Source organism: Myotis myotis, unplaced genomic scaffold (genome assembly GCF_014108235.1).
Source record: "Myotis myotis isolate mMyoMyo1 unplaced genomic scaffold, mMyoMyo1.p scaffold_m19_p_13, whole genome shotgun sequence".
NCBI lineage: Eukaryota > Metazoa > Chordata > Mammalia > Chiroptera > Vespertilionidae > Myotis > Myotis myotis.
Genome location: NW_023416317.1, coordinates 23,060,618 through 23,088,232, shown reverse-complemented (window position 1 = coordinate 23,088,232; position 27,615 = coordinate 23,060,618). Strand labels below are relative to the sequence as shown.

The 27,615-nt window shown below is 45.0% G+C and overlaps 1 protein-coding gene across 1 annotated transcript in view; it reads right to left on the bottom strand.

The window, feature by feature from the left end:
- SLC6A11 (solute carrier family 6 member 11) overlaps window positions 1–27,615 on the bottom strand; it is a 104,443-nt gene that overhangs the window by 19,225 nt on the left and 57,603 nt on the right. The window contains exon 7 of the mRNA XM_036332184.1: window positions 202–305. Coding sequence (XP_036188077.1) covers window positions 202–305 — 104 coding nt within the window. The remainder of the gene's footprint in view (window positions 1–201; window positions 306–27,615) is intronic.

The following is a 27,615-nucleotide window of genomic DNA, read 5'->3' as shown; positions in this document are numbered from 1 at the left end:
ACTAGCCTGTGATCAGAGGTGGCTTCATTGCCGTTATTCCATGAGTTTATGCTGGAATAAGGAGCTCTTGAACTCTAAGGAAGAGATGTGCTATCCAGCCATCCCGAAATATTCACCTACTGGGACCAGGCAGTAAGTTCAGGCCGAGTGGAGAGCTCTCAGGGTTTGGTGAAAGCCGACAGGGCCCGGGGAAATGCTTACCTGTAGCAGTTGTTGTTGTAATTGTTATAACTTCCCAGAGCAGTCAGACAACCCAGGCAGATGGCATAGGAGAAAAAGATCTGCGTTCCAGCATCTACCCAGACCTGCAGAAAGGCACAAAGAAGTTGGCACAGACAGAAGTCGGCTCTGTTCTCTGAAATGCCCCATCCACACCCACCCTCCAATGAGACTAGACAAAGGGATACCCAGAATTTTTCAGAGGTTATGGGTAATAGTTCACTCAATATTAAGAACTTGGATGTATAGATCCCAACTGTGAAACCATGGAAAAGTTACTTAACCTTTCTGAGGCTTAGTCTCCTCATCGGCAAAGTAAGGAGTGAACTTCCCCTTCAGGCGTGTGAGAGGATTCATGCGATATGGAGTGTCGCTCCTGAGACTGGAGCATACTCATTGGCCTGCTTAAACCAAGATGAGTGATTTTTCTCCTTTGTGATTAAGACTACCATGGGAAGACTGTTAGAGGATTCTGTTCAGGGTTTCCTATTGGCCAGCTATGCCAATGAGCATAAGAAGTGGCAAAGGGACAGCAAGAAAAGGGGAGGGCCCACCAAATCTTTATCACCTTTCAAAATACGGGCTTCTTATGTGGTATATATAGAAACTACTTTCTTATTCTTTAAGTTCCCCTCTGACAAAAACTGCTGTGGACAGCATGACATGCACAACAGGAATTACAGTGGCATTTCTAACACTTTTCTCTTGGGCTCTTCTTGAACTCCTAGAAGTTAGCAAGGAAAACCCACAACTAAAACCCAAAATGCAGCCGATGAGATGGATGCTTTAGAATCAAGTGCCATCTAGAGAACAGGGCTTTGCACTAAATACAAACACTAGCAAATGTTTATTAAACACAACGTGCCAGGCACCGGTGCTGAGTCCTGTATGCGTTACTGCACTTGAATATTCACAGCAACCCTACACAGAGGTGCTTTTATTAGCCCCTTTTTACAGCTGAGGAAACTCTAAAACAGAGAGGTTGAGTAACTTGCTCAAGACCACACAGCTGGGAGTGGAAGACACAAGTTCATGGAGACCCACCTTAGAGAAGCATGCTTAACCAATCCCACAATTTCAGAAGTCTTCAGGCGTGACCTTTCACTCAACACAAAACGCTCTTCTGAGCACTTCTGACAGAACAGTTTCTACTTGATTACTGCCAGTGACAGGGAGCTCTCTCTTCTTCTTTAGAGCATTTTAACCATTAGAACATTTCTTAAAATGAGAGCAAATCTCTCTTCCTGTGTTCCTAGTCCGGGAGCCTCCCGGACCACATCTATCTCTTCCATGTGGCAACACTTTCAAGATCTGAAGAAAACGTCTGTGCCTCCTGGACCCCAAAACTCTCCCTTTTCCAGGCAAAATGCTTCTATTTCCTCTTTCTTAGGGAGTTGATTACATAGTACAGGACACTCTTCCCTGGGTTTGCTTGATTTCATTAAATCATTCAACAAGTAGCTATTGATCATAACATTGCTTCTCAACCTATGAAATGAATACTTTCCCCCTCTAACATAGGGTCGTTGGGTTTAGTGTCTTAGAGCTAAAGGAGGAACTTAGGGAGAGCTCTTTCAATGAAGTGTGTGTATTGGAGGGATGGGGGAATGCCAGCAGGTCAGAGTGGGCTGAAATATGAGGAGGAAATGAAGGTGGGAATGTAAAAAAACATTAAGAAATTTTGCCTTAAAGGGGAGATGGGAGATGAGGTAGTAGTGAAAAGGTTAGTAAAATTTAGAGAGGACTTATTTTAAATGGTGGAATCTTAAGGATGCTTAAATGTTAATAGGAAGGGTCCAGGGCAGGGAAAGTGTTTAAGATTTAGAAGAGAAATTGATATGTTTCAAAGTTCTACTGTTGTTTCCCCATTTGCTCCCTCAGTGGATTCCCTTTACCCAAATTACCTGTGTTGAGTATCAAATCCTAAGAGAGAGAAAATACATGTAACTTGCCTGGAAAAGGGAGAATTCCAAGGTCCAGGGGGCACTGGTGCTTTCTTCAAATCTCAAAGGCCAATAAAACACATGGAAAAGCAAAACACAGTACAGCTGCTGCCTCAGGAAACAGCTCACAGGAGATGCCCGCAGGGATGCTCAGTGCACTTGTTTTTAATGCCTCCTCCCAGGCCAGTGAGAGAAGCCCCCAGCCATGTGGGAAAGCTGGTTTCTCCACTGAAACTGGGCTCCATGGCCAGTGGTCCCTCTACCCCCCGCCAACATGGTAAATAAACTCTCTGAGTTTGAAAACATCAAAGAGAACTTTCTATTCACATGTCTCAAAGATGAGCCCCCAAACCATGATTTTCCACTTGCAGGGATTTTTCTTGTAGTTTGCTCACTGAGCATGTCAACACTAACACAGATGTCTGTTGTTTCTGCCCACACAGCATCCAGCTCCCCTTTCCAGGTAACAGCACCCCAATTTTCCTTTGGGAAACTACCTCTCCCCCTCTCAGAGATAGCTTCAGGGATAGTCACATGACCCATGCCTGGCCAATCAAAGCATTTGTCTTGGCCACAATGATTGGGTCAGGGATGAGCACAGACACAAACCAAGCCAATGAATGAAACTCAATCCAGGACTTTTAGTGAAACCATGCGAATAGGTTACATGCTTGACCACAAGACAAGAGCCTGATGGAAAAGGAAGCCACACGGAGGAAAGCAGAGTCTAGAGCAAAGAAAAACTGATATCGGTGATATGATTTGAGTTACTGGGTCCTGCCATACCTGAAATAAGACCTACCCTAGAACATTTCAACTTCAGAGCCAATTTTTCTAAAGTCATTTTGAATGGGATGGCTGTCACTTCAAATTGAAAGAATTGTGATAAATAGCAACATTAAGTCTTAGAAAAGCCCAAAGGCTGTAAGCACAAATCCTTCAACCAATCCTGTACTGCTGATGAACCACCATTTATTAAGTGCTTTCTGTGTGCAGAATCCTGTGCCCCACTCTTAAAAAGGTACCGTACCATTATCTATAGCACTCCATCTCTGTCTTCAGGTGAGATAAGATAAAACATTCAGAGGACAAGGTACCCAGTGCCCAGGAGGGATAGATGAGTGGAAAGATTAGCATGTTCTAGGGCAGTGATGGCGAACCTATGACACGCGCGTCAGAGATGACACGCTAACTCATTTTTTTGGTTGATTTTTCTGTGTTAAATGGCATGTAAATATATAAAATAAATATCAAAAATATAAGTCTTTGTTTTACTATGGTTGCAAATATAAAAAAATTTCCATATGTGACACGGCACCAGAGTTCAGTTAGGGTTTTTCAAAATGCTGACACGCCGAGCTCAAAAGGTTCGCCATCACTGCTCTAGGGCAATCAGAGAAGGCTTTCTGGAGGAGGCACACCTTCAAAGACTGGAGAAGCAATGAGAGGGGTCATGTTGGGTCTAGAGGTTCATGTGAGAGGGAAATGTGTTTTTGAATGACTTTTTCCTTCTTGCCCCCTACCTCTGTAGGAGAAAGCTTATCTTTATTTTGATGGTTACCATTAAGTCAACACCTTCATATAATACCTTTAGTCTTCCCCTTTTTGGCAATGTCTGTTGGTTTCCTACCATGAGGAATATTGAAATTAGCCAGCAGCCTCAATTTTTCTTCTTTCCCTTTCCTCTAGCACAGTGGTTCTCAACCTGTGGGTCGCGACTCCTTTGGCGGTTGAACAACCCTTCCACAAGGGTCGCCTAAGACCATCCTGCATATCAGATATTTACATTACGATTCATAACAGTAGCAACATTACAGTTATGAAGTAGCAACGGAAATCATTTTATGGTTGGGTCACAACATGAGGAACTGTATTTAAAGGGCCAGAGGTTGAGAACCACTGCTCTAGCATCTAATTTGAAAAAAACAAACAAAACTATTTTTTTTCCAGTTAACACTTAAAGGCAATCTATGAACTTATTATATTTTTCATATACACATTCCATTCTCTCCTAATTTTTAACACTTGCACTATATCTGCATCAACAGAACACACAACCATTAAATATTATCTCCCTCATAGCCATTAATTAGTGTGAATTCTACAGGTGACTATAAATTTAATGCTCACTCCTAGCCTTTATGTTTATACCTCTCTAGTCAGTTTGGTCGCCTGCATCTTGCTTTCTAGTAAATTTCTCTGGAAAGGCTCATGGGAAATAATATTTTCCTGGTTCCTGCATGTTCTTCATAGTTGACTGTATATGAAAATCCTTGGTTCTCTTTTTCTTTTCCTGAGAATCTTGAACATGTTGCTTAGTTGTCTTCTGGTACAGAGTGCTGCTATAGAAGTCTGATGCCACTCTAATTTGTTTCCGCTTATAAAGCACTTACTCTTTTTTTTGTCTGAATGACCAATAGGAGTTTTCCATTTTCTTTAAAGTCCAATAATTTTATTAGAGCATGTCTTATGTTGACTACCAGTATTCTGGGTTGATTTTCCCAGGTGTGTGGTGTACTTCTTCAAGATGCAAATTCAACTCTCTCATATTTCAGGGGGGTGGGAGGAGAATCTGTTTTTAATATTTGTTCTTTTCCACTGCTTTGGATTTCTTCTTTAGGGACTTGTTTGTATGTTGGATCTTCTATGCCTGTCTTCTATACCTATCACTTTTTCTGGTTACCCACACAGCATTTAAAAAAATAATAAAGCTCTTCTTGCATTTCTGACTTTATATTTTTGCCTCCCCATCTTCTATTTGCCTTATGATATTACCCATGGTGTTCACGTACTCTTTTTATTTCTTCTATTTAGTTACTTCTCCTGAAATATTTTTTCCTTCCATAAGCCATCCTTTCAAATCTTCTTTTTGCCTAACAATTTCATGTTTGCTGTTGTTTCAAATCATCTGTTGATTTAATTTCTTTTAGCTGTTTTTGAAATATTAAGTTTCAGTGTTCAGATGTTTTATGGGTCTGTCTTTGTGGAATGCATTCATTACCTGTAGGAATGCTATTCTGCTCACTTTTTTCTTATAATAGCTTTCTATGGGATTTTATCACAGTCTTTTCCTATTGCTCATGTGTAGGTGAGATGCACCTTTCTATACTCTTAGGTTTTGTGTAGAAGAATAAGGGTATCCCAGGATATAATTTTTTAGCTTCACAGTTCCAGAGCTATTACCTCTTCTATTATTAACAAAAAGTCTTAGAAAATATGACTGTGCAGACAGTACTTCCTGAAATTGTTCTCTATTCCCCTCTTCTACTCTTATCCAAAATTTCTTCTTGTTTCCTCTAGTGTCTCTGTCCTGCTCAATTTGGACTCTGCTTCCAGTGACTTCTTATCAATGTGTGGTTCTCTCTGGCCATGAAGCCTCAGCTGATGAGTTCCTAGAGTCCCAGGGCCCAGACCTCTTCCCAAACTTCCCACAGTTCTCCAACACTCACCTATGACTTGGAGCCTGCATATATCCCTCCTAGTTTTGGCTGGCATCCTCAGATAGCTCCACCAAGCTTCTACTCCCAGAGTCCTCTCCTCCTAGGGGTGAGTACATGTTAGAGATTTCGGGGTTTCCTGGATCTCATTCTTCTGAATTCCCTTTGCCTTCATCTTCATCTTCATCTCATCCCACAGAGTTGATAAATGCAGATATTATTGCTGTTGGTGTTAAGCCCCCACCTCTTCACATTTTGTGGTTCATGGAGTCACCTAGTTATGCTATCCATTGGTTTTTTGTTTTACTATCTTAGTTTCTCTGTTTGGGTAAAGAGATTCTGGGAATTTTTTAAGTCTCCCCCTCCTTTTCTTTCTGTTGCCATCTTGCCTCCCTGGTTCTAAAGAAATCTTTAGAGAGCAGAATAAATAAGGTTGGATTCGAATGGGGGTGGCGGAATACCCAGAGTTGAGCAATTTGGTGAATGAGGGTAGAATACTGGAAGATGAACCAGTTTTTTAAAGGTAGGTTGGAGGTGTAAAGTGGGGAAATGGGTAAGTATAATCTAGGCAAGGCAAGTTTGAGACAACTGAGTAAGATGTGTAGGAGACAGCCGGAAAGTCTAGGGCTAAATGTCTAGGTCTGGGCTAGAGAGGAAGATTTGGAAGTCATCAGAATTTTAGCTATAACTTAACACCTCCTGACTCAAGATCCTAAACTTTCTCCACTGGCATTTTCTAATTTTCACATTTGGAAAACCCATGTTGACGCCAACTTTTCTGCTGAGATGTATGCTCATTAGGCATGCAGAGCCCAAAACTTTTCAGGATTAGATTTCAGTGAAGAAGTCTCACAAAGAAGCATGATACACATTCACAGGAAATCTGTATCATTAGACTCCTTAAAAGACTAGCATAACGCCTGCACGTCTATGTTCTTAAACCTATGCGTGTGGTTGAGAAAATGCAACAGGGCCTCAGTTGTCAGCCTCCCCCTCAGTCTGGGAAAGAATGAATGAACTCATCAGGAATAGACGGCGTTTGTTAAGATAATTAGATAGGCTATGCTGGATTACACAGTAAACCCTCAAATCTCAACGGCTTAGCATAACAGAAGTTTATTTCTTGCCCACACAAAACCAGATGCAGATTGTGAAGGGGATCTCTTCTGCCCACCCACTTAGTGACACAAGCCTTCCTACCTTATGATACTTCCATGTCAACACAGCCTCTAAGGCAAAGGAACAGGAGCTGGAGGCTTACTTTTGAAATTTTTAAGAGCTAGGCCTGAGAGGTACTTATATCACTTCTGTCCATGTACCATTAATCAGAACTAAGTCGCATTATCCCAACTTCAATGCAAGAAAGTTTGGGATATGTAGTCTTCCCATTTACCCAGAGGGAGAAACAATAAATGGTTGGTGAGCACATAGAATTATCTCTCCTATAGGCATTATCCCAAGTCTATTTCATCTAAGGCTACTTTTTTTCTTCAACTAGGAACTCCATAAACACCCAGAGATCAAACTAGATCATGGTAGCCATTGGAAAGATTTGACAACAGTAGAAGTGCGAGCCTAATGAAACAGGGTAAAAAAGCATTCATGAACCCTTCTACCAGTATGATGATGCCGTAGGACCAGGAAACTTGAGATAACATTTATTGAAAACCTACTGTGTACTCGAGGCTTTCATGTACACAATCTCACAATTTACAGAACCATGTCAGTGAGCTATTAGCATCTCCATTTTTACACAAGAGAAAATGGACCCATAAAAGGTCAAACAGCTAAAAAGGGAGAGAGTGAGGTTTGAACCCAAGGCATCTGGCTCCAGGTTTTACAGAGAAGCGCTGAGGCCTCCTGGTATGCCGAGCAGGCCAGTCTCAGCTGGGATTTAAACAGCTCTGTGGCTGTCAAGTCAAATAGGACAAAGGCAACCCCACCTCAGTGAAAGGAAGACCAGGCAACTGAGCCCCATTGACCAGCATGTCCCAGGATGCTACAAAGGGGGACAGCTCAGTGGAGAAAGGGCTTCCTATTTCTCAACACAATTTGAAGGGAAAATAGTCTGCACAAAACAAACCCTAAGGAAGCTGGGTCAGTAGCTGAGGAACGGATCACTCCCTATGTTCTTCAGCAATGAATGGGGGGCGTTCTGGCAGCGCAGCCATGGGCAGGCCACATTCAGAGGGTTGGAGGACAGATTTGCATGGGAACAGGGGCGTGGAGCCCCTTTAGAAGAGAGGTGGTCCCGCCCTCCAGCTCTGAGGCAACTTCACCTCTTTTGGGCAACTGGTTCCAACAAGCCCTGGTGCACAGTAGGAGCAGAAAGCAATAAATTGGGATATAACTCACCTTTATAACTAGACCCTCAGGGCCCAGCACAGGGAATAGGTCCTCAGTGATACTAGGAAGGATGGATGGACAAGACAAATTCTTCTCTTCTCACACTCAGAAGCTACATTTGTCATGATACATGCTCAGTATATGCTGCCCCGGTCCACATGGATAGCACTTTACAGTTTACAAGGCACCTTCTTATGTCCTGTGACCCAGAGGCTGCCCTGAGGTGGGCATTGTTATGCTCAGGCTAGAGACCTCTGTTGTGCACTGGTGGAAACACTCTCCCCTTCTCCCAACCTTTTAACCTTGACTACTAAGTAGAATGGCTATGCTCTTAGAAGTTTAGGGAGAAGCTTCATGTCTTTTTCTCACTGTGAGATAAGTGACTTATTCAACCTGGGAGGCGGGGGGAGGTCACTGTACATATGTGGATAGCACCTCCCTCTCTCTCACCCACAAAAGGTTAAATAAGATGATGTGTGAGAAACAAAGATTCGGCCCAGGGCCTGGCTCTTGGAGAGCACTGAAGAAGTGCTCAGAAACCCAGCCACGAGCTCTAGTAAACAGTAGGTGCTCAGTCAACACTGATTCCTCCCCAGGATATGCTGGTCTTAAAACATCTATAAGAAAGAAAAAGCCTCTTCCCTTTTTCCACACAATAAAGGCGGACTGAGTGTCTACCTTGTGCCAGGCACAGTTCCAGGAGCTCCTGGCCTTGGGGAGCTGCCATTCTAGCAGGACAGACGGACCATACATGAGACAGATGAGCTAAAGCGCATCTGGTGGAGAAAAATGAGCGAAGGGGCTGTAAGAGATGGGGGTGCAGGCAGCAGGGGCCAGGGTCTGCCAGCTCCATGAAGGTGCAGCTGCTGCCTGGGGCACTGATAGGGAATTAGGGCTGAAAAGTGATTTTCTACAGTGTCTAAGGCAGCATGGGCTACAGAACAAAAGCTCCCTAGACACCTGCTTTCAGGTCTACAGACAGAGCCACCGTCAGAGCAGAAGAGCAGCGCCTCTGCTTGTCATCACAGCTGTTGCCAGCAGGAAGGCCTGGGATTTCCATCTCTGCACCCTGGTGTTGGTGGTGTTTGCTGCACTGACGCTCAGAGGTCTCTGACACGTGCAGTGTGAACCCATCCTGCCACGAAAGCATCACCAAAGGAGGTGTGTGATGAGGGTGATGCTGAAAATCACGGTGACACCAGCTCACCTTTGTCAGCACCTGACATGCCAGGGCTGTTCTAAGCATTACAGGGATTAGATTCAAAGGGTGTATTGTTATTCTCTTTTCATAGATGAAGAAACTAACCCCCAGATAAATGGAGTCATCTGTCCACTTAACTTCGGAGAGATGTACGCACTGGCCACTGTGTGAGGAGTCCTCTTGGACGAAGGGACACATGAACCTTGGGAACTGGCCTCGGGGGAGGCACAGAAGCACCATGCAGAGGGAACTAAATGAAATGAGGTGGCTTTTGTCAGGTGCCTGGTTCCGAGCCTTGCTGGGGCTTCATGAAAAGGGCCAGGCAGACCTGGTTTGAGCCCTGCTTTTCCATTTACCTGCTGTGTAACCTGGGGCGAGTCATTTCACCTTTCTGAGCCTTAATTCCTTAGCAGTGAAAGTAAGACACAGTGACTATAAGGTATGCAGTGGGGTACCTGGTACGATTCCCTTAATCTGATTTCTTTGGGTGGCTAACGTTTCTCCATTCCACTATGAACACAAGCGCCTATGTATTTTCCCAGCCCCCTCTCCAGGAGGTGAACTTATCATTTTTCTGAGCAGCACCAAACACGGCAGTGCCCATCGCTAAAGCAGATCCACCTGCCCTTAGGTTTGCGAGCCTGGGTACAGCAGTGAGGGGCAGAAGGAGCCAACATCTCGCTGCTCCCAGGCTCCTTGCTGTCCCAGTGCCCGGGCAAGAAGATGCATGAAAACCTCCAGACCCAACAGTGCATGCGGCAGGATCCAAGTAGCCAGGGCAGGGCTTGGTGGCCCTCCTGGGGCTCAGACCCCACAGCCTTTTCCTGTAACATTTTATTTTCAAACAGCCACACACAGACACACAAAAACACATACAACACAACTTTTGTAAGCAGAGCCTTTGATTGAGTCAAAAACGTAACTTATATGGCCTGGCAGAAAATGGCTGAACGAAGCTCTTTCTTTTAGCCTTTTTTATTGGTAAAGATTCTCAAAAGATTAAAAGTAGGTTAGGAGAATAATACAACAGCTGTGTTTCCAGTGTGTACCTGACAACGTCTTTTGTAGAAGTGAATAATTACATGAAAATCACTTCCTTCCCACCTCTTTCTCAGCCCCCTCCGGGTTGCTAGGCGCCCTCTCTCCTTCTTTTGGCTAATGCCACATACAGAAGCTGATGAATACAGTATGGCCATTATGAGGGAAGGGAGTCACAGGAGGAGGATTCAAATGCTCCCTCCCTGGTGCACTCAATGTGGGGAGCAGGCCTGGGGGGAGAGGACTCTGATATATTTAAATGCTAATGCACTGGGCAGGCGGCAGGGCGAGCAGGAACAGTGGTGGGAAGGGGCAGAAGCTCTTGGCCTGGAAGACCCACTGGAAATATGTTCTGCAGCCTCTGGCTCCAGTGCCAAGCGCTTCCCTGGGCAGCCAGCCCTGGGGGCTGACACGGGCCCTGCCAGTAAAGTGTCACTGGGCTGAAGGGTTGCACCGCAGGCGGTGAGGAGCTGTTCAGTTCTGCGAGGGGAGCCTGGGCGTGCAGGCTGACCCTGGTGGCCTCTTTGTGTGGAGCAGGGAGTGGGGTCACTGTGGCTGGGCCTTTGCCTAGAGGCTAGACAGCCATGTCCCAGTCACAGAGCACAGAGGGAGCGGAGACCATCGCTGGCACTGGGCCAATGGTAATGATCTCCATGCCTTGTGTGGCAGAATCCTAGGGGCTGTGCATTCCTGTCCCTTAATCCATTGCATGAGAAAATCAAGACCCATTTTATCAAAGGACTAAACAGAGGAGGTTCAGAGCAGTGGGAACCCAGGGCAAGGTTCAAAGACGGCACACGCCGAGTTCTGAGCTTTCCTCAGAATTGTCTACGCAGCCTCACGGGGCTACATGTTAGGACAAGGTTTTCCCTGACAATGTTTCTCTAGGGGCACATTATTGGCATTTTGAATAGGAAAATTCATTGGGCAGGAATGTCCTATTCATTGCAGGAGTTTTAGCATCCCTGGCTCCCACTCTCTAAATGCTAGAGGAGGTCTAGTCATTGTGCAAACCAGAATGACACCCCACATGTTTCTAAGTGACCCCTGGGCAGTGGCCCTACCTAGCCCTGGTTGAGAACCACTGAGGCAGGGAGAGACTGAGCGTGTAGCAGTGGTGAGGCTGCAGAACCCAAATCCCATCACTGGGGAGCCCAAGGCCAGGGTCTTCTCTGCCAAACCAGACAAGAGCTCCTAACCAAGCTCCAAGCTGGTATGTTCTCCTATGTTGGATGAGCAAGCAGCCGAGATGAAGCCTCATCATCTCCCGCCATAACCACTTCTCTCCTCTAATAACCAGGGAGCTGGCTTGAGGCAGAGAGTTATGGAAAGGAAGGGCAGGCCAGGATGCTCCACAAGCCACCATGTACACTCCAGTCTCAGGAAGGACTCCTTGGGAGGAGAACGAAAACGAAAACAGCTATGATTGGTGAAGGCAGCCGCCTCTGCATCTGCCAGAGATGGGGAAGTAAATACATTTAATCACATTATTATATTCATTGTTTATTGTCTAGCTCCTCCAACTAGAACAGAAAGATGCTCCATGAGAGCAGGGAGTTTCATCTGTTTTTTTCACTGATGCATCCCTGACACGTCCTTGTACGTGGACCTGCCTGGTACATAGTAAACACTCAAAAATATATGTTGCAGGCCCACAGATGCTTAGCGTTTCCAGGACATAGGAAGGGACCATTCAAGGCTCATGTACAGTCCTAGCTACCAGGCCAAGTAGAGAACATGCTAGGCAGAGAGGGTCTGGACACCAGGTTCCAATTCTAGGTTGCCCAGGAAGTTCCTGTGTATTCTCCCTAAAGTTCTTTCTTTCCTCCTGACCTCTCCTCTGCTCATCTGAACATAGAGGTGACAGCTTTAAATGACACCAGATCCTTGGGAGTCTGACTAATAAAGCAGCAAGCCCAGAGTGCCCAGGGCAGAGGGCAGAGGTCAGAGCAGGTCTGGGGCACTGGGTGTGACCAAGTATAGCAGCATGGCAGGCTTCCCACCTGCAAACTTTGAAGCTGACTTCCTGACCAGCTTCCAAGACAGCAAGGTCTTGGAGGGGGAGGAAACAGGAGGGATGGCTAACCTCCCAGTTGGATTAATGGGAAAGGTGACAGGCTGTCACAACACTTCCTCCCAAATGATGCTCTAGGACTGTGGCATCGGTTCTGGGCAAAGCTGCCGGGACAAAGGGGCTGTCCTCCCTCCTCACACCTCCCTCAGTGACTTCCCTGGGCATGGGCTTGAGCAACAAAACTAAGAATGATAATTTACAAAATAAATCAAGGCGTGAATGTTGAAGTATTTAGGGGGTGAAGTGTGCTGATGTCTGCAACTTACTTTGAGATGTATCAAGACAATAAAATGTATGGATGGGTAGAAGGCTTGAAAAGGTCTGTGATGAAGCAGACACAACAAAATGCCCATGGCCAAATCTAGGTGGTGGCCATGTGGGTGTCCCCTGTGCAGACAGAACCAATGAGACAACAGAGGGGAAGCTCCCGTCCCAGCACTGAGGAGATGAGTCACATCTGCAGAAAGGAGAGGGCAATGCTTCCCGGGACACATCCGTGGGGAAATGTATGCTTTGTGATCACATCAGTGGGGATTATCTAAGGAAGTCTCTGCCCTGCCCAGGTGACAGTCAGCAGCGAAAGCAACCGTAAAACCTAGGAGTTTTCTGGAACTCAGTTGTCTCCTCCTTGATATCACCTCAAAGACTGAAAACAGACCTGAGTTCCTTAAATCATCGTCTGCAGTTTATGGATTTGTCTGAGCAGTCCTTAGGCCTCATTTTCAGCCACAATTTCCTCTGGATGAGGCAGAACAACCTTACAGGGTTCAAGGTGGAAGGAGGAGATATGTATAAGGATGTACAAATACTCATCCCCCAGTCACGCTTTGCAAAATTTTATGGATTCATTTTATATTCTATATTTGAGGCACTCATTAAGGAGTCTGCTATTTTCCTCGCTGTTTTCTTAGAGAACCCCTTCTTTGTTTCATTCTTTGTGTCTTCTCCACTCTGTTACCTATTCTGAGGTATAAACAGTTTCCATGGCACCCACTGTCCTAGCCAAGAGCATAGTGCTGAGATGACACATTCTACAACAAGCATTTAGTAAGCACTTACTATGTGCTGGGCAATGCAAGTCACCACGGGAGAGGTGTGGTTGAAAAGGATGTTGTCCGTGTCTTGGGTGATGCTCAAGTGTAGTTTGGATGATCTTCCTAAGGATGTTAACCATCTACTTGCTTAGCGTGACATTCATCTGACTCTTTCCTCCAGTTACTCTCATGGCCTTGAGAAATCTTAATACACTGTCATCTATATTGGAAATATGTGAGTGACTTACCCCTTTCAGATTATTTATAATATAAAAACATTCATATGACCACAGATAAATCATCTCATCTATTTCTGGGCCTTATTTTCACCCACATAGCCACCACCTAGATTTGGCCATGGGCATTTTGCTGTGTCTGCTTCATCACAGACCTTTTCAAGGGCATTTTAAAGAATTAACTCCTGGGTTCTGCCCCTTTTTATTAATCAGACACATACAACTGCTAAAAGGAACTTTCTGTCAGCATGAAATAGCTCATTGGCATGGGTCAAAAGTGGGAAAAGAAAAGGAAAAGGCTATTGGTAGTGAAAAGATCGAATATCGGTGACTTTACTTGATGTCCTAATTTTATGGCTGAAGAAACTGGCACAAGGAGGCACAATGTCTGTTCAAGCTGGGTCCCCTGATTCTGAACCTGAGAGTTTCCCACTATGCAACACTGTCTCCTGCGGGCAGGGGAGGGTGGGAAGTGCAAGGACCAAGATGTTTATTCATTGGAGGTTGAGCTGTGTCCACTTGCCTCTAACATTTGGGACATCTCCAAGGTTCTAATCAAGGAGACAGAGCTATGTTTGACCTCTTTGTGAACATTATGCAGGACTCAGCGTTTGCCCTGCAGGGCTTTCCAGCACTTGGCCTGCATATGAGAAGTGAGGGAAGTGGAACACGAGGTTCACACAGCAGTGAGTTTTCACAGAGAACATCAAATGTCACAAACCCTGCAAACGAAGATGTATCAAAGCCCCATCATCTTGCTGTTCACATACATAAGAAATCCTTGTTCTCCTTGCTCCAATCTGTGCTGGCTCAGAAATCATCAGAACAACCAGTGTCACCCCAATAAATTTAATAAAATGGAAAAAAAGAGAAATCATCAGAACACACTGCATTTACAAAACACACTTCTTGAGTTGCAGGAGGCAGTCACAGCATCATAATTATCAGAACAGCAAGAACCCCTCTGCAGCCTGTGTTTCTTAGAGCTCCATTGTATGTGTAAGCCTGTTTAATACTTTTTTTAAAAAAAAATTTTTATTGATTTCAGAGAGGAAGGGAAAGGGTGAGAATGAGAGAGAAACATCAATGATGAGAGAGAATCATTGATGGGCTGCCTCCTGCACATCCCCAACTGGGGAACAAGCCCACAACCCAGGCATGTGCCCTTGACCAGAATCGAACCTGGGACCCTTCAGTCCACAGGCCTACATTCCAACCACTGAGCCAAACCGGCTAGGGTGTGTTTGATACTCTCCAGGGGTAGGGAAACTTTTTGACTCGAGGGCCACAATGGGTTCTTAAACTGGACCGGAGGGCCGGAACAAAAGCATGGATGGAGTGTTTGTGTGAACTAATACATGTTAACACTGCTGCTGGTGAAGGAGTGGAGGGGAGAGCAAGAGAACCCTCTGCTCTTTTGGCTCCGCGGGCCGGATAGAACAGCCGAATGGGCCGGATCCGGCCCGCGGGCATAGTTTGCCCACGGCTGCTAGACAGTCACCTGAAGTAGAAAGGATGGGGCTTATTAAGGTGGAAGCCCAGAGAGGTTATGCGATGTGCCCAAGGACACATGGTAGTGAACCAGGACCTGATTCCATGTCTAATCAAAGCTCTTGATTTCACAGATAAGAAAACAGGCTCAAAGGGGTGGAAAGATAACATGTTTCAACTGGAAGTTCAGCATTCTAGTCCTCCACCAGCTGTGACCATGGGTAAGTCATCTCCTCTCTCTGGGACTCAGCTACTCATTTACAAAAGAAAAAAGTGAGCCTTAACTCTCAAACTTCTTAAAAACAGCAAGTACAAATGGGTTCTATAGCGCTTTCTGTCAAATGCCTTGATACATATGATTTTACTCCATGTGTTAGAAGCAAATTTACTGTTAGAAGATATATTCGTAGATAGTGTGAAATAAGAAATAATCACCACAAACATGACTTGATGAATAAAATTAAGCATGAACGACTAAGGACTAGTTCCCTTAATATTAATGTAGTGCTTGAACATTCAGTATGTCATATTTAAGACTAGCAGATGAAGAGAAGCAAATACTGAGGGTAAAACATTTTCATGAAAAGTATAATTATGAAATATAAAAACCACTTTAAATTCGTAGCCTGCTTTGAAAGGAAGAACAGAAAGTTCTCCCAAATGCCAGAAATGAGAGAAGTCAATGTTGAAAGGTGAGGAGGAGGAACAGTCCCAGTAACATATGGGGATGGCCAAGCGGACAGAAGCCTGAGAGGCTTGGATTTAAATCCCTTCCAGAGGCTAGAGCTAAGACTGTAGCCCCTGGGCATGACCAACAGCTGAGTGGGCTTACAGTAAAGAGCAAGGAGCCAGAAAAGCATTATCCTATAGTGAATGAGGTATTAGAAAACTGCCCCTCCGCCCGGAACTCAACAAGGAAGTGCCAGGTATGAATGTGACCACACACAGCTCCTGCAATGTGGGCACCCAAGTTTAAACTGTAACTTAAAAATTACTATCTTATAATTCCATACCCAGCTAAACTACCATTCAAGAGTGATCGTGAAATAAATACCTTTCAGACATATACAGATGAAGGGACCTTAGTTTCCACAGGCCTTGTTGAAAGAACTACTAAAGGATGTACTTGAACAGGAAGGAAATTTAATCCAGTAGAAAGGAATGAAAATAATAGGGAGCAAAGAAATTGGCAAACACATTATAAAATCCAAGTAAGTAGCAACTCTAAAAAGTATAAGGCAGTATGAAAACGTGGCAAACAAGAAGAACGATGGAGGAATGTGGAATTTGGAGGGAAATTTGTGTCTTATGGTATTTTCTCCTTCAGAAAGAAGACGTAGCTAGTTAACAGCCAGTCTAACTCAGCACCCACATCTTCTGTCTTTCCACTGTCCTTGAGGGGATGGAGACCCTTTCTTCCCAGCCTGAGGCCACTGCATGTGCAGCTATCACACCCTTCTCAGCACTTCACAGGGGGACCTCCCAACGCAGTCCTTTCTTTCCAAGGCACATGTGGCCACAGTTCTGGTCCTGATTCCTCAAAGGGCATTTTTAAAACTCTTCTGGAAATAACCAAGCCTCCAAGGGTCTGGAAACCCAAAATAGTATGACTTCAGAGAGCCAGGGGTCACTGCTCCATTTCCAAGTAGCAGGTACAATTTGAGTTTCACTTTCCACAGGCTCTCCTGCTTCTTGGACCTTTCTCCCTCTATAGCACTACTGTCAGAATTTTCCGCGATGAGGGAAATGTTCTATATCAGTTCAGCCCAATATAGTAGCCCCTAGTCACAAGTAACTGTTGAGCACCCAAAATTTTATTAGTGAAACAGGAACTGAACTTTAACTTTTGTTTCAATTACTGTAAATTTAAATAGTTAGATGTGGCTTATGGCCCCTGTACTGGACAGTGTAGTTCTATGGGTGGCAATCCCTGAAGGGATCAATCCCATTCCTAAATGATCCCATGAGTGATGGGTCCCCCTTTGCAGAAATCCCTGGAGTGAGCTCTCCCTCTCTCTGTCCTGGAGTGTGAGCATGGGCAGGTGGGTGGCCCCAACACCCAGCAAATCCTTCTTTTTCTTTTTAAAATCCTAACCCGAGGATATATTTTGATTGAATTTAGAAAAAGAGGAAGAGAGAGAGAGAAAGAGAAACATTGATGTGAGAGAGAAGCATCCATCAGTTGCCTCTCACACATGCCCCAGTCAGCGATCCAATCTGCAACCTAGGTTTGTGCTCTGACCAGGAATCAAACCAGCAAACTTTTGAGTATGGGACAATGCTCCAACCAATTGAGCCGCCTGGCCAGGGCCCAGCAAATCCTTCTTGCTCACATTCCTCAGCCCAGCACCTCTGCCTCCTTTGACCACAACCCTCATTGGTGTAGTCCGTGGTCAGCAAACTGCGGATCGCGAGCCGTATGTGGCTCTTTGGCCCCTTGAGTGTGGCTCTTCCTAAGCCTTAGGAGTACCCTAATTAAGTTAATAACAATGTACCTACCTATATAGTTTAAGTTTAAAAAATTTGGCTCTCAAAAGAAATTTCAATCGTTGTACTGTTGATATTTGGCTCTGTTGACTAATGAGTTTGCCGACCACTGGTTGTAGTGTGTCTAACAGGTCTCAGCTGGCCCTGAATGCTCTCAGACCAGTGCTCCTCAAACATTCATGTTATATAAACCAGTGGGAGAGGTTGCTAAAATGCAGTCTCTGAAGAGCCTGCATTTCTAACAAGCTCCTAAATAAAGGTGATGCTGATGCTGGTCTGGGGACCACACTTGCAGTCGTAAAGGTTTAGAAATGTCAGTTAGCTCTGCCTATATGCACAGTGACAACTAGCATATAATAGTTTACATTCAAATCTGTACCTGCTCTTTCGGCCCTATCTGTTCTCAATAGGCTTTCTGTGAGAACAGGATGGGTTAAATGAGTTCATGCTATGCAGTGCCACAAAAATGCCTGAAGTTTTGGTCAAGAAAATAAAATAAAAGGCATATTCATCTCTCTAAAAAAAAATAACAGCTAACATTTATTGAGCATTTCCTTTGCATGAGATACAAAGCTATGCACACCATTAACGAGTGTTACTCATTTAATCCTCACAACAACCCTTCTTACAGATAATGATATCAAAGCACAGAAGGGCTAAGTAATTTGCTTGAGGTTACATAGTTAGGAAGCAAATGAGCCATGGCTCTAATCCAAGCAGTAACCTCCACACTATATCTACAGCTCTGGTTGAAGCTCAATAGGGATTTCAATTGTTGGTGTTTGAACTCTTTTTAAGAAAAATATGCTAATAAAATAGCTGCACACATATGTTTATAGCAGTTTTATTTACAACTGCCAAATGCAGAAGAACCAAAGATGTCTATCAATAGGTGAGTGGATAAACAAACTGTGGCGCATCCAGACAATGCAATATCACTCAGTGATTAAAAACACACACACATGCAATAACATTAAATGCATGTTATTAAGGGAAAGAAGACAATTTGAAAAGGCCACAAAAAGCTCAGTGGTTCTCAGTGGTTTGGGGAACAAGGAGGAGGGATAAGTAGGTGGAGGATTAGGGTCTTTAAGGCAGTGAAACTATTCTATGTGATACTATAATGATGGATACGGGACTTTACACATTTGTCAAAACCCATAGAATGTACAAGACAAAGAGTGAACCCTAATGTAAACTATGGACTTAGTTAATAACAATGTATCAATAATATATCAATTGATGTAACAAATGTATGTCACTAATGTAAGATGTTAATAATAGGGAAAACTGGGGGATAGGAGTGGGTTAGGTATATGGGAATTCTATTTTCTGCTTAATTTTTCTCTAAAGGTAAAACCATTTTTTTAAAGTTTATTAATTAATGCATACCATTTTAGTCCAACTTTGGGGATGGGAGTTCCCAATGAAGGGGTTTTAGTATGCTGTCTCAATTTTATTTCTTATGTGTGATTCTCTGTCACAAAAACCTGTCCTACAGCCAAACCATCCGTGTATGTACTCTCTGGTCTTTGCTTATCTCAAAACTAGAGGCTTTATGCACGAAGATTAGTGCAAGAATAGACCTTCCTTCCCCTGGCTGCTGGCAACGTCTTCGCTCCGGGCCAGAGCCGCCTTCTGCCTTTGCATGCTGCTCAGAGGCCCGGCCTGGCCGCCGCCATCTTTGTTGTGTCAATTTGCATATTCCCTCCTTATTGGCTGTGGGTGCTGCCATTTTGTCACAGAGTGACGGTCAATTTGCACATTCCATCTTTATTAGATAGGATAGCCTTCCTTTCCTCATCCTTCAAGGACCAAATCCAAAGCTACCTGTTTCATAATGTTTTCTCTGGGACGGGCAATTGGAAATAATTATGCTCTCCTCTGACTGCAGTCTTTTATCTAAACAACCACATGGCATCCACCACCGAGCCACCCATCAATCCACCCACCCATCTATCTGCCCACCCATTTAACCAGACACCCATCTAGTATTGACTGGGAGCCTAACATGTGCCAGGCCTCTGTGCCAGGTACCAGAGAGTCCACAGTGGACAAGACACACAAGTTCTTTGCTTATATGGAGCTGACATTATAACTGGGGGAGACTAACAGTGAGCAAGTCAACAAATGAACACAGATTGCTTCACACAGCCATCAGCTCTGTGAATAAAATAAAACAGGGGCTTAGTTAAAGTCATGGGGTTTATTGGAGATGTTTGAGCTTAGCTGGTCAGAGATTACCTGACTTTGGAGCCAAGACCTGTCAGGTGAGAGGGAGCTGGACATGAGACTATCTGTGAGAACAGTGATCCAGGCAGACAGGACCTGTGGCAGGAAAGAGCCTGGGATGTCCAGGGCCGATTGGGAGATGGGACCAGGCCATGCAGGGCTCCTTGGCCTTGGTGAACAGTCTGGATTTTAATCCTCCAGCAGGCGGAAGCTACTTGGGATTGGGATGGGGTGTTGTAAGCAGAAAAGTCAGACTTCTGTTCCTGGTTCTGACTGACTGAATGGCTGGTAAAGGAATGGCCTGCCTGCCATATGCAATAATCAAAGCAGACACAGTTCAGGGGCCAGCCGTTCTCAGGCAGCGGATAACATGCAGGGCACGCCTGCCATCCTTGAGATCTGGAACCTCCCAATGGGGTCTGACCAGCCCTCCTCCTGGGTTCAAGAGCTGGAGAACACACAGACTCACCAAGCTGAGGAAGCAGGGCCAGAGTGTAGGGCAATTGAAAATAGCTGGAATTGATAGTGTGGGGCACCAGAAAGGGGGAGCTGTGTAGAGCAGGGGCCCCATATATCTACTGGAGGTCCCCTCAATCCTCTGGCTGATGGCTGGTTTGTAAACATCCAGGGCTTTCAGATAGTACCTTACGGGGCTGAGAGCGCAATAGAGACACTAGAGGCTGGACACTACCAGGTAAAGAGCACTGCCCGGGAACTGGGGCTCCCAGCCTGCCAGAGAAGACAGATCTAGCCAACACCAAGTATTCACCCTTTGGTACCCAGCTAAGACATAGAAAGACCTGCCCTTAGGAGCGGGAACCATGCCATAGGGGAGGGTTTCTTTACCATGGCACCATGGATACTTCGGGCTAAATGGTTCTTTCTTTTTTAAAAATAAATCTTTATTGTTCAGATTATTACAGATGTTCCTCTTCCCGCCCCCCCCCCCGTTCCCCCCCCCCGCCCCCCAGCAAGAACCTACAACCAAGATTACTCTATGCAGCAGAGCTATCATGTAGAATTGAAGGTCAGATAAAGAGCTTCACAGATAAGAAAAAGCTAAAGGAGTTCATCACCACCAAACCAGGATTATATGAAATGCTGAAGGGTATTCTTTAAGAAGAGGGAGAAGAAGAAAAGGTAAAGATAAAAATTATGAACAACAAAGTGACAACAAATACATATCTATCAACAAGTGAATCTAAAAATTAAGTCAATTAAAAAAATCTGTTGAACAGAATAAACGGGTAAATATTATAGAAGTAGGGGCATAGAAAGGGAGTGGCTGATAAATGATTCTTTGTTGTGGGGAGTGTCCTGGGCATTGTAGGATGTTTAGCATCCTCCCTGGTCTCTACTCAGTAGATGCCCATAGCCCTCCACCCAACAAGTTGTGACAATCAAAACTGTTAGATGCCAAATGTCTCCTGGGAGGCAAAACTTCCTGGTTGAGAACCATCACTCTAGAGTAAGAACTACTCTAACCCCATCCCATTAAAGCATAAAGGCCAGCCCTGATTGGATTTACAGGGGTGACAGAGCTTAGAATCCTAGTAAGTCCTATTGAGTCCTATTAAGTTAGAGACTCTTGGAAAACACATTGGGATCTCCACAGGTCCCAATAAATAACATGCAGTTTAACCTATATAAATTTAAAGCGATCAGCCAGTAATTGAACTACCTATTAAAATAAAAACAATACTCTTTACAGCAAGCATGTCAAACTCAAAGGGTAACACGAGCCAAATAAACAAGGTTTAAGTTGATGTGGGCCACAAAAAAACAAAAGCTTCAATTTTCATAGAAACGTAGGTTTATTCCGATAGAGACATGCTGAATATAGAGGGATGAAATAAATGAGTAATCATTAACATAAAATAATAGAGCATTTTAATAAAAATTAATACTTTTTTCTTGAACATTAACTTACTGGACACTGAATAACTTCAAAAAATAATAAGGGTAACACAAATAAACCTATTTTTCTTGTTCTCCAAAAGCGAAATATTTCCTCTTGCACACACCAAACAAGTCAGTACAAGACTAATGACGTGGGAATCCCAGTTCCCTGGCAGTGACGTGGCTAAAATATTCGCTGGTAGCATTAGTGGAGAGAAATGGTGCACCTGTGCGTAAGGCATGTAAGGGAAATGAATGTAACATGACTATAGTAATCAGTCATTAGCGAACATTGTAGTTTGTTCTTAATAATTATGTATAGCAGGATATTGTAAAAATTAAGTTACGAAATTTTTATTAAAGCGTTTCTTACATACCGTTACATTGGCTGGGCTGCAAAAATATTCGTTGTGGGCCGCATGCGGATTGCGGGCCGCAAGTTTGACATACATGCTTTACAGGAAGATAACAGAATCCAGAGCATCCACAACACAGTCTCTACCATATTCAAGCACCGTCCACAGTATACAACCAAAAATACCAAACCAAAAACATTCCAGAAAATACGATCCATTCACAAAGGAAAATACATTCAAAGAACAGCAGCTGGACGATCCATTCACAAAGGAAAATACATTCAACGAACAGCAGCAGGAATTTGCACAATCAGGGGTTCCTTTTTCCAAGCTCCCGATGTCTTCTATGTGAGGAAGGGAGTAGTGGTGAGTCAGAAGCCCACCTTGGAGGCTATTCGATTAACCCAGAGGAGGCTGCCTCTTGCCTCAGTTCAGCAGTCCTCAAACTACGGCCCACGGGCCACATGCGGCCCGCCGAAAACATTTGTTTTTTTACTTCAAAATAAGATATGTGCAGTGCGCATAGGAATTTGTTCATAGTTTTTTTTAAACTATAGTCCGGCCCTCCAACGGTCTGAGGGACAGTGAACTGGCCCCCTGTTTAAAAAGTTTGAGGACCCCTGCCTCAGTTGTTTAGGCTCCAATTAAATTACAGTGTTCAACCTTGTTGCATATCTCAAAATGGAAGCCCGACAAAGTAGAGCAGATAAGTCAAGAAAGAATAAGCAAATGAAGGAATGAATGAATGAACGTCACAACACTGGGAATCAGGAGAGTGGAGAATTGTCCCAAAGTAGAGGTGAAGAGTTCCTTATCATAGGAGGGGCCCATTGGCTGCTGACCAGATCACTACACAGGTGATTCCTGCACTGGACGGAGACTAAACCCACCCAATTCTGAGATTCTAGGATTCTTCCACAGCATTTATGTAGGTCTGGGATGCTCAAAGTTCCACAGCCAGGACTGCCAGCCCAGGGCTGGGCAAAGCCAGGGCAAGCCCAGAAAAATCAGATACGACAGAAAATTTCAGCACTGCATCCTCTGCGTGGCCGAGTTAGACTCACGCGGTCAAGTGCCCCCTGTGCAATTACGAGGCAAGTGCTTTAACCTCTTGAAACTTCAGGCCCCTTACCTATAAGACCTTTAGGACATAGATTTTAAAATTCTCAGCATCAAGGAGATAGGACCTTATGGACTTATCTTATTGGTCATGGGAATAACTATATGGCACTTTGCTGGGTCTAGAACATAGTAATTTTCAGCTGAAGATTACTTGCTGATTGAGTAAATCAGATAAATTAAACGATGAGCTGATCAAGCACAGGACCTGACATAGAGCCAGTCATCAAGAAATGATAACCAGTGTCACAGCTCTATTCAAGCAGCTCTTCAACCACTGAGGCTGCAGATTAAGAAGGTGCTGCTGAAACCGCTGAGAATGAAAATCATAGAACTTCACCTTGCGCAAACCTGTGGCTGAAAGAATTTAATGAGGTGCCCCAGTGATGCACATAATCTCCGTGGTGTGTAAAGGAATTCTGATTTCATTGACAGGCAACTCAAGAAATTTCAAGCAATCAAGAAAAGAAAAGAAGCACAGGACGTTCGTAAAGCATCTCTAACTCATGAGGAGTTTACTCAATGACTGAAAGGAGTACACCTGTGTCAGATGAACTTCAACCCTAACACCACCCTTCACCACCGTTACCACTGACTTACATATGTCTCTCCCAAGAGCCTGTCATCTCCTTGAAGACGAGAACCATATGTGATGGGGTGCTGCACCCCCAGTGCCTGGTACTGAGTGGAGCAATGACCCTAACCCAGAATCAAATATGCTGAAAGGAAACCCTGGGGGGGGGGGGTGTTTAAGTTCCAGGGGACGGTCCCTATGTCGGTGGGGCTTGTAATATTTTCAAAAACATATCCAATGTCTCTAAGTCAATGCCAATTTTGTATATTTTAATTTGAAAGTCCAATAGCCAAGAGGCCCATTTTTCCTTGGGTCCTTGCTTGGAATCAGAGTATACTGCCACCAGGTGGCAGCAATTCCACAGTCACATCCAGGAGGCTCATCAGGTAGGGTTTCAAAACAGGGTCTTGTTTTTCCTGATTTGTCCTTCTGTGGGGTGGGGAAGTCAGGGAGATTTGGGGCTCTGAGGTACTCTCACTGCCTGGGCATCATTGTACCCCACCCCCAGGATTTGGACATCTTAGCTGCAGGCTCCAGGTCCTTCCATGGAGAAGGCCAGCTTGGGGAACGTGTGCATACCCTGGGAAAGCAGACCCCACGATTTGGATCCCTGACAGGCCTTTCTGTTCTTGCCCTGAAAACACACACTCAAAACACAATGACGAGTGAGAGTGGCAGGAATCTGGGGCAGGAAAATGTGATTTCCTGAAAGAGCCACTCCGTTCCCCAAAGACTAAAAAGACAGAAAATAAAAATTTGAGGGGGGAAAAAATTGAGTGGAAGCACTTCACACTTCAGAGAGAACACAGGGCTGACAATGAAGACAAATAGATGTTTAGAAAGTTATAACAGACCACGGAATGCAAATTGCTAGGGGACAAAGGAGGCGAGCTGCTGTGTCGCTTCAAGTTCTTGACGAGAAACTTAATTTACTGGATCCACAATAAAGGCACTTGGTTCTGAGTTCAATGCCTACCCTTGGTCTGTGGAGCCCTGATTTGTCCTGCTCAGCACCACTGACCTGGAGGCAAAATGAGGAACACCACCCAGTGTTCCTGGAGCCCTACTGTGCGCCAGGCCCTGACTGGGCACCAAAAATAAGGACTAGAAGAGCTTTCGCATTCACGTGTACACTTGCTTCATAGCTGCTCTGTGTGGTAGATATTCTATCCCAACCGTCAGGTGAGAGCCCTGAGCCCAGAAAGATAAAGGGACAGGCTGGGGGCCACCCAGCTCGTCAATGGCAGCAGAGTGACTCAAATCTCCTTCCCTCAACACCCGACTCCACGGCACCAAGAACCCTTCTCCCTGGTTTGCAGGCTGACAACTGTAGTATATGCTACATCACTGTAAAGTCACACCGTAAAGTCACAGGTTCTGCCAGAAACTGTTCTTCTTTCATTCATCCAAAAAGTATCTACTGAGCTGCTACTGTTGGAAGGCACCGTTCCAGGGGCTGGAGATCTAACAGTGAACATAGCAGGTCAATTCTCTGCCCGCATGAAGCTCATATTGCAGCCAGTAAAGGGACCGATACAAACTGGACAGTGTCTGAGACGTGGGCAAGTGCCACTGAGAAAACCAAAGCTGAGAAGTGGACAGGTGGGTGGGCGGGATTAAGGGGTGTGACTTGAAACAAGGTGGTCAGGAAGCCGTCACTACACAGCCCTCGAGACCTTAACACACTGTGAGGAAGGGGTTCTCCTCACTCCCAGGAGCCCCACAGCTGCGCTCTCTACATGCTTTCTGTAGTTCTCTGGCCTCACTAGTGGGGGAGCAAGGAGAGGGTCATTAGGAACTCGCCCACTCTCCAGCGCAACACTTAGCCTTCATGTAGCATCCCTGCCACACAAGCCCAGAGGGGCTTGGGGGAGGTGGGGGCCTCAAAGAGAATGTTTCCTTGTCTGTTTGAGGCCTCAGGAGCTTTGCACAGCACCCTGTGCCCCTTTAGAAATGTACAGGAAGAGTAGACAGGCCTGTCTGAGCCCCTGAAAGCAGAAGGGAAGGGGAGCTGGGGCCAGGACTGCAACAGAGATCCTGGATCAGGGAGAGCCACAGAGCTGCCTTGAACTTATCACTCTGGTTGGGATTCGAGGAGAAGAGCATCCTATGGGGCAGGAAGGCACCCTGAGGACTGTCTTCCTCCTGTGGGTCACTGCTTCCACCTGCACAGGCACCAGCCCTCCTTGGTTGTAGGTTCTTGCTATGGTGGTGGTGGTGGTGGGGGGGAGGGGGCGAGGAACATCTGTAATAATCTGAACAATAAAGATTTATTTAAAAAAAGAAAGAATCATTTAGCCCGAAGTATACATGGTGTCATGGTAAAGAAACCCTACCCTAGAGCATGGTTCCCGCTCCTAAGTGGATGTTAGTTAGTCAGATAGAGTGGGAAGGGAAGGCCTGAGAAGAAAGAAGGAGTGTTCCCAGCAAAGAAACAGCATGTGCAAGGGTCCTGAGGCAGAAAGGAGGCTGATATCTGGAATGAACTGAAAGCTGGGGACAGTAACAGGAGATATAGCAAAAGGCAGCTCATGAGGGACCTTGGAGGCCCCCTATTTGGATCTTATTCCAAAGGCCACCAGGAACCCCAGAAGGGATTTAAGCAAAGAGGCACTCATCAGATTAATAGTTTTTTAAAAAATCACTCTGCTGCTTATTGGGGAGTGGCCTAGACTCTCGTAGTTGTCAAGTGGGAGATGGTGGTGGCAGCAGAGGCAGAGAGCAACAATGCTGCAGTAGGGGGGCAGGTGGGAATCAGAGCCATCACTTGTGCCTTCCCAAACTTTTATGATCACTAGAATCCCCTCTGAAGTTTCTTAAAAATAATGATGATGCCCAGGTGCCATCTCAGGTCCCCAAAACTGAATCTTCAGGGTGGGGTCTAGGATCTGCATTTTAATATTTCCTGGTGTTCCAATAATCAGCCACGTAGGGAAACTGGGTGATACTCAGGACCTTGACTGACCCTGAGGACCAGGATAAGGAAGCCTGTGTGCAGAGAAAAGAATGGGAAATCTGTCCTGGATTAAGGCAGAATTTGTAGATCTAACAAAAGTACACAGACCAGTGATTTTGGAAATACGTTTTCCAAAACTTCTTCTCCAATTGAGCCTGTGCCATCAGAGGATGGAGTGGGCAAGGCCAATAGTCAGGAGCTACTTTCCTTTCTCTTAGGGTTTCTGTCTGCAATTCAGGATGCTGGGTTAGGTGCCTGGTGCTGCGCTGAGCCTTGGGCCCCTCACAGCAGCACAGCAACTGAGAGAGAAGTGAGCCCACTTGCTACTCCACCACGCACCCTCATGCACTGTGATGAGGTACATCTGAGTTGCACTAACTAGCACCCCTCGAACATTTCCACCCAAGTTCTCCTAACGGAGTGGCTTGAAGGCACAGCCTGCAGACTTGAAATTGCTTGTAAGCCTCATGTTCTAAATGCAGATTCCACATTCTACCGCATGATTTGTGTTTGTTTCAATAGAAAAATGGGTGCCTGCTCACTCACTCAAATATCTTTGAGCACAGTATTCACACACTGGCATTCCCTGGGGACCTCTGAAAGATACTGATACCTGAGACACGGCCCCAGAGAGATTCATTTAATTGGTCTGGGTTGTGGTCTGAAATCGGAGATTTTCAAAAGCTTCCCAGGAGCTTCTATCAAGTAGCAGAGGTTGAGAACCCCCTGGGCTATAAGATGCTCTGTTTTCATCTCTTATTTAACATACCCCAGGCACAGCAGCACGTACCCACTTACAGAAGCTTAGGCATAGGCATTTACTACCCACTTTTCAGAATAGCCAGTTCCTTACCAAAGACAACGAAGAGGCCAGCCAGTTCTAACCTATTATTTCTTCCTGTGAGCTACCCACCCCAAAAAAATCAATCACCAACTAAGACCTACTTTCCCTCATTGAGATGCACGGCTATTG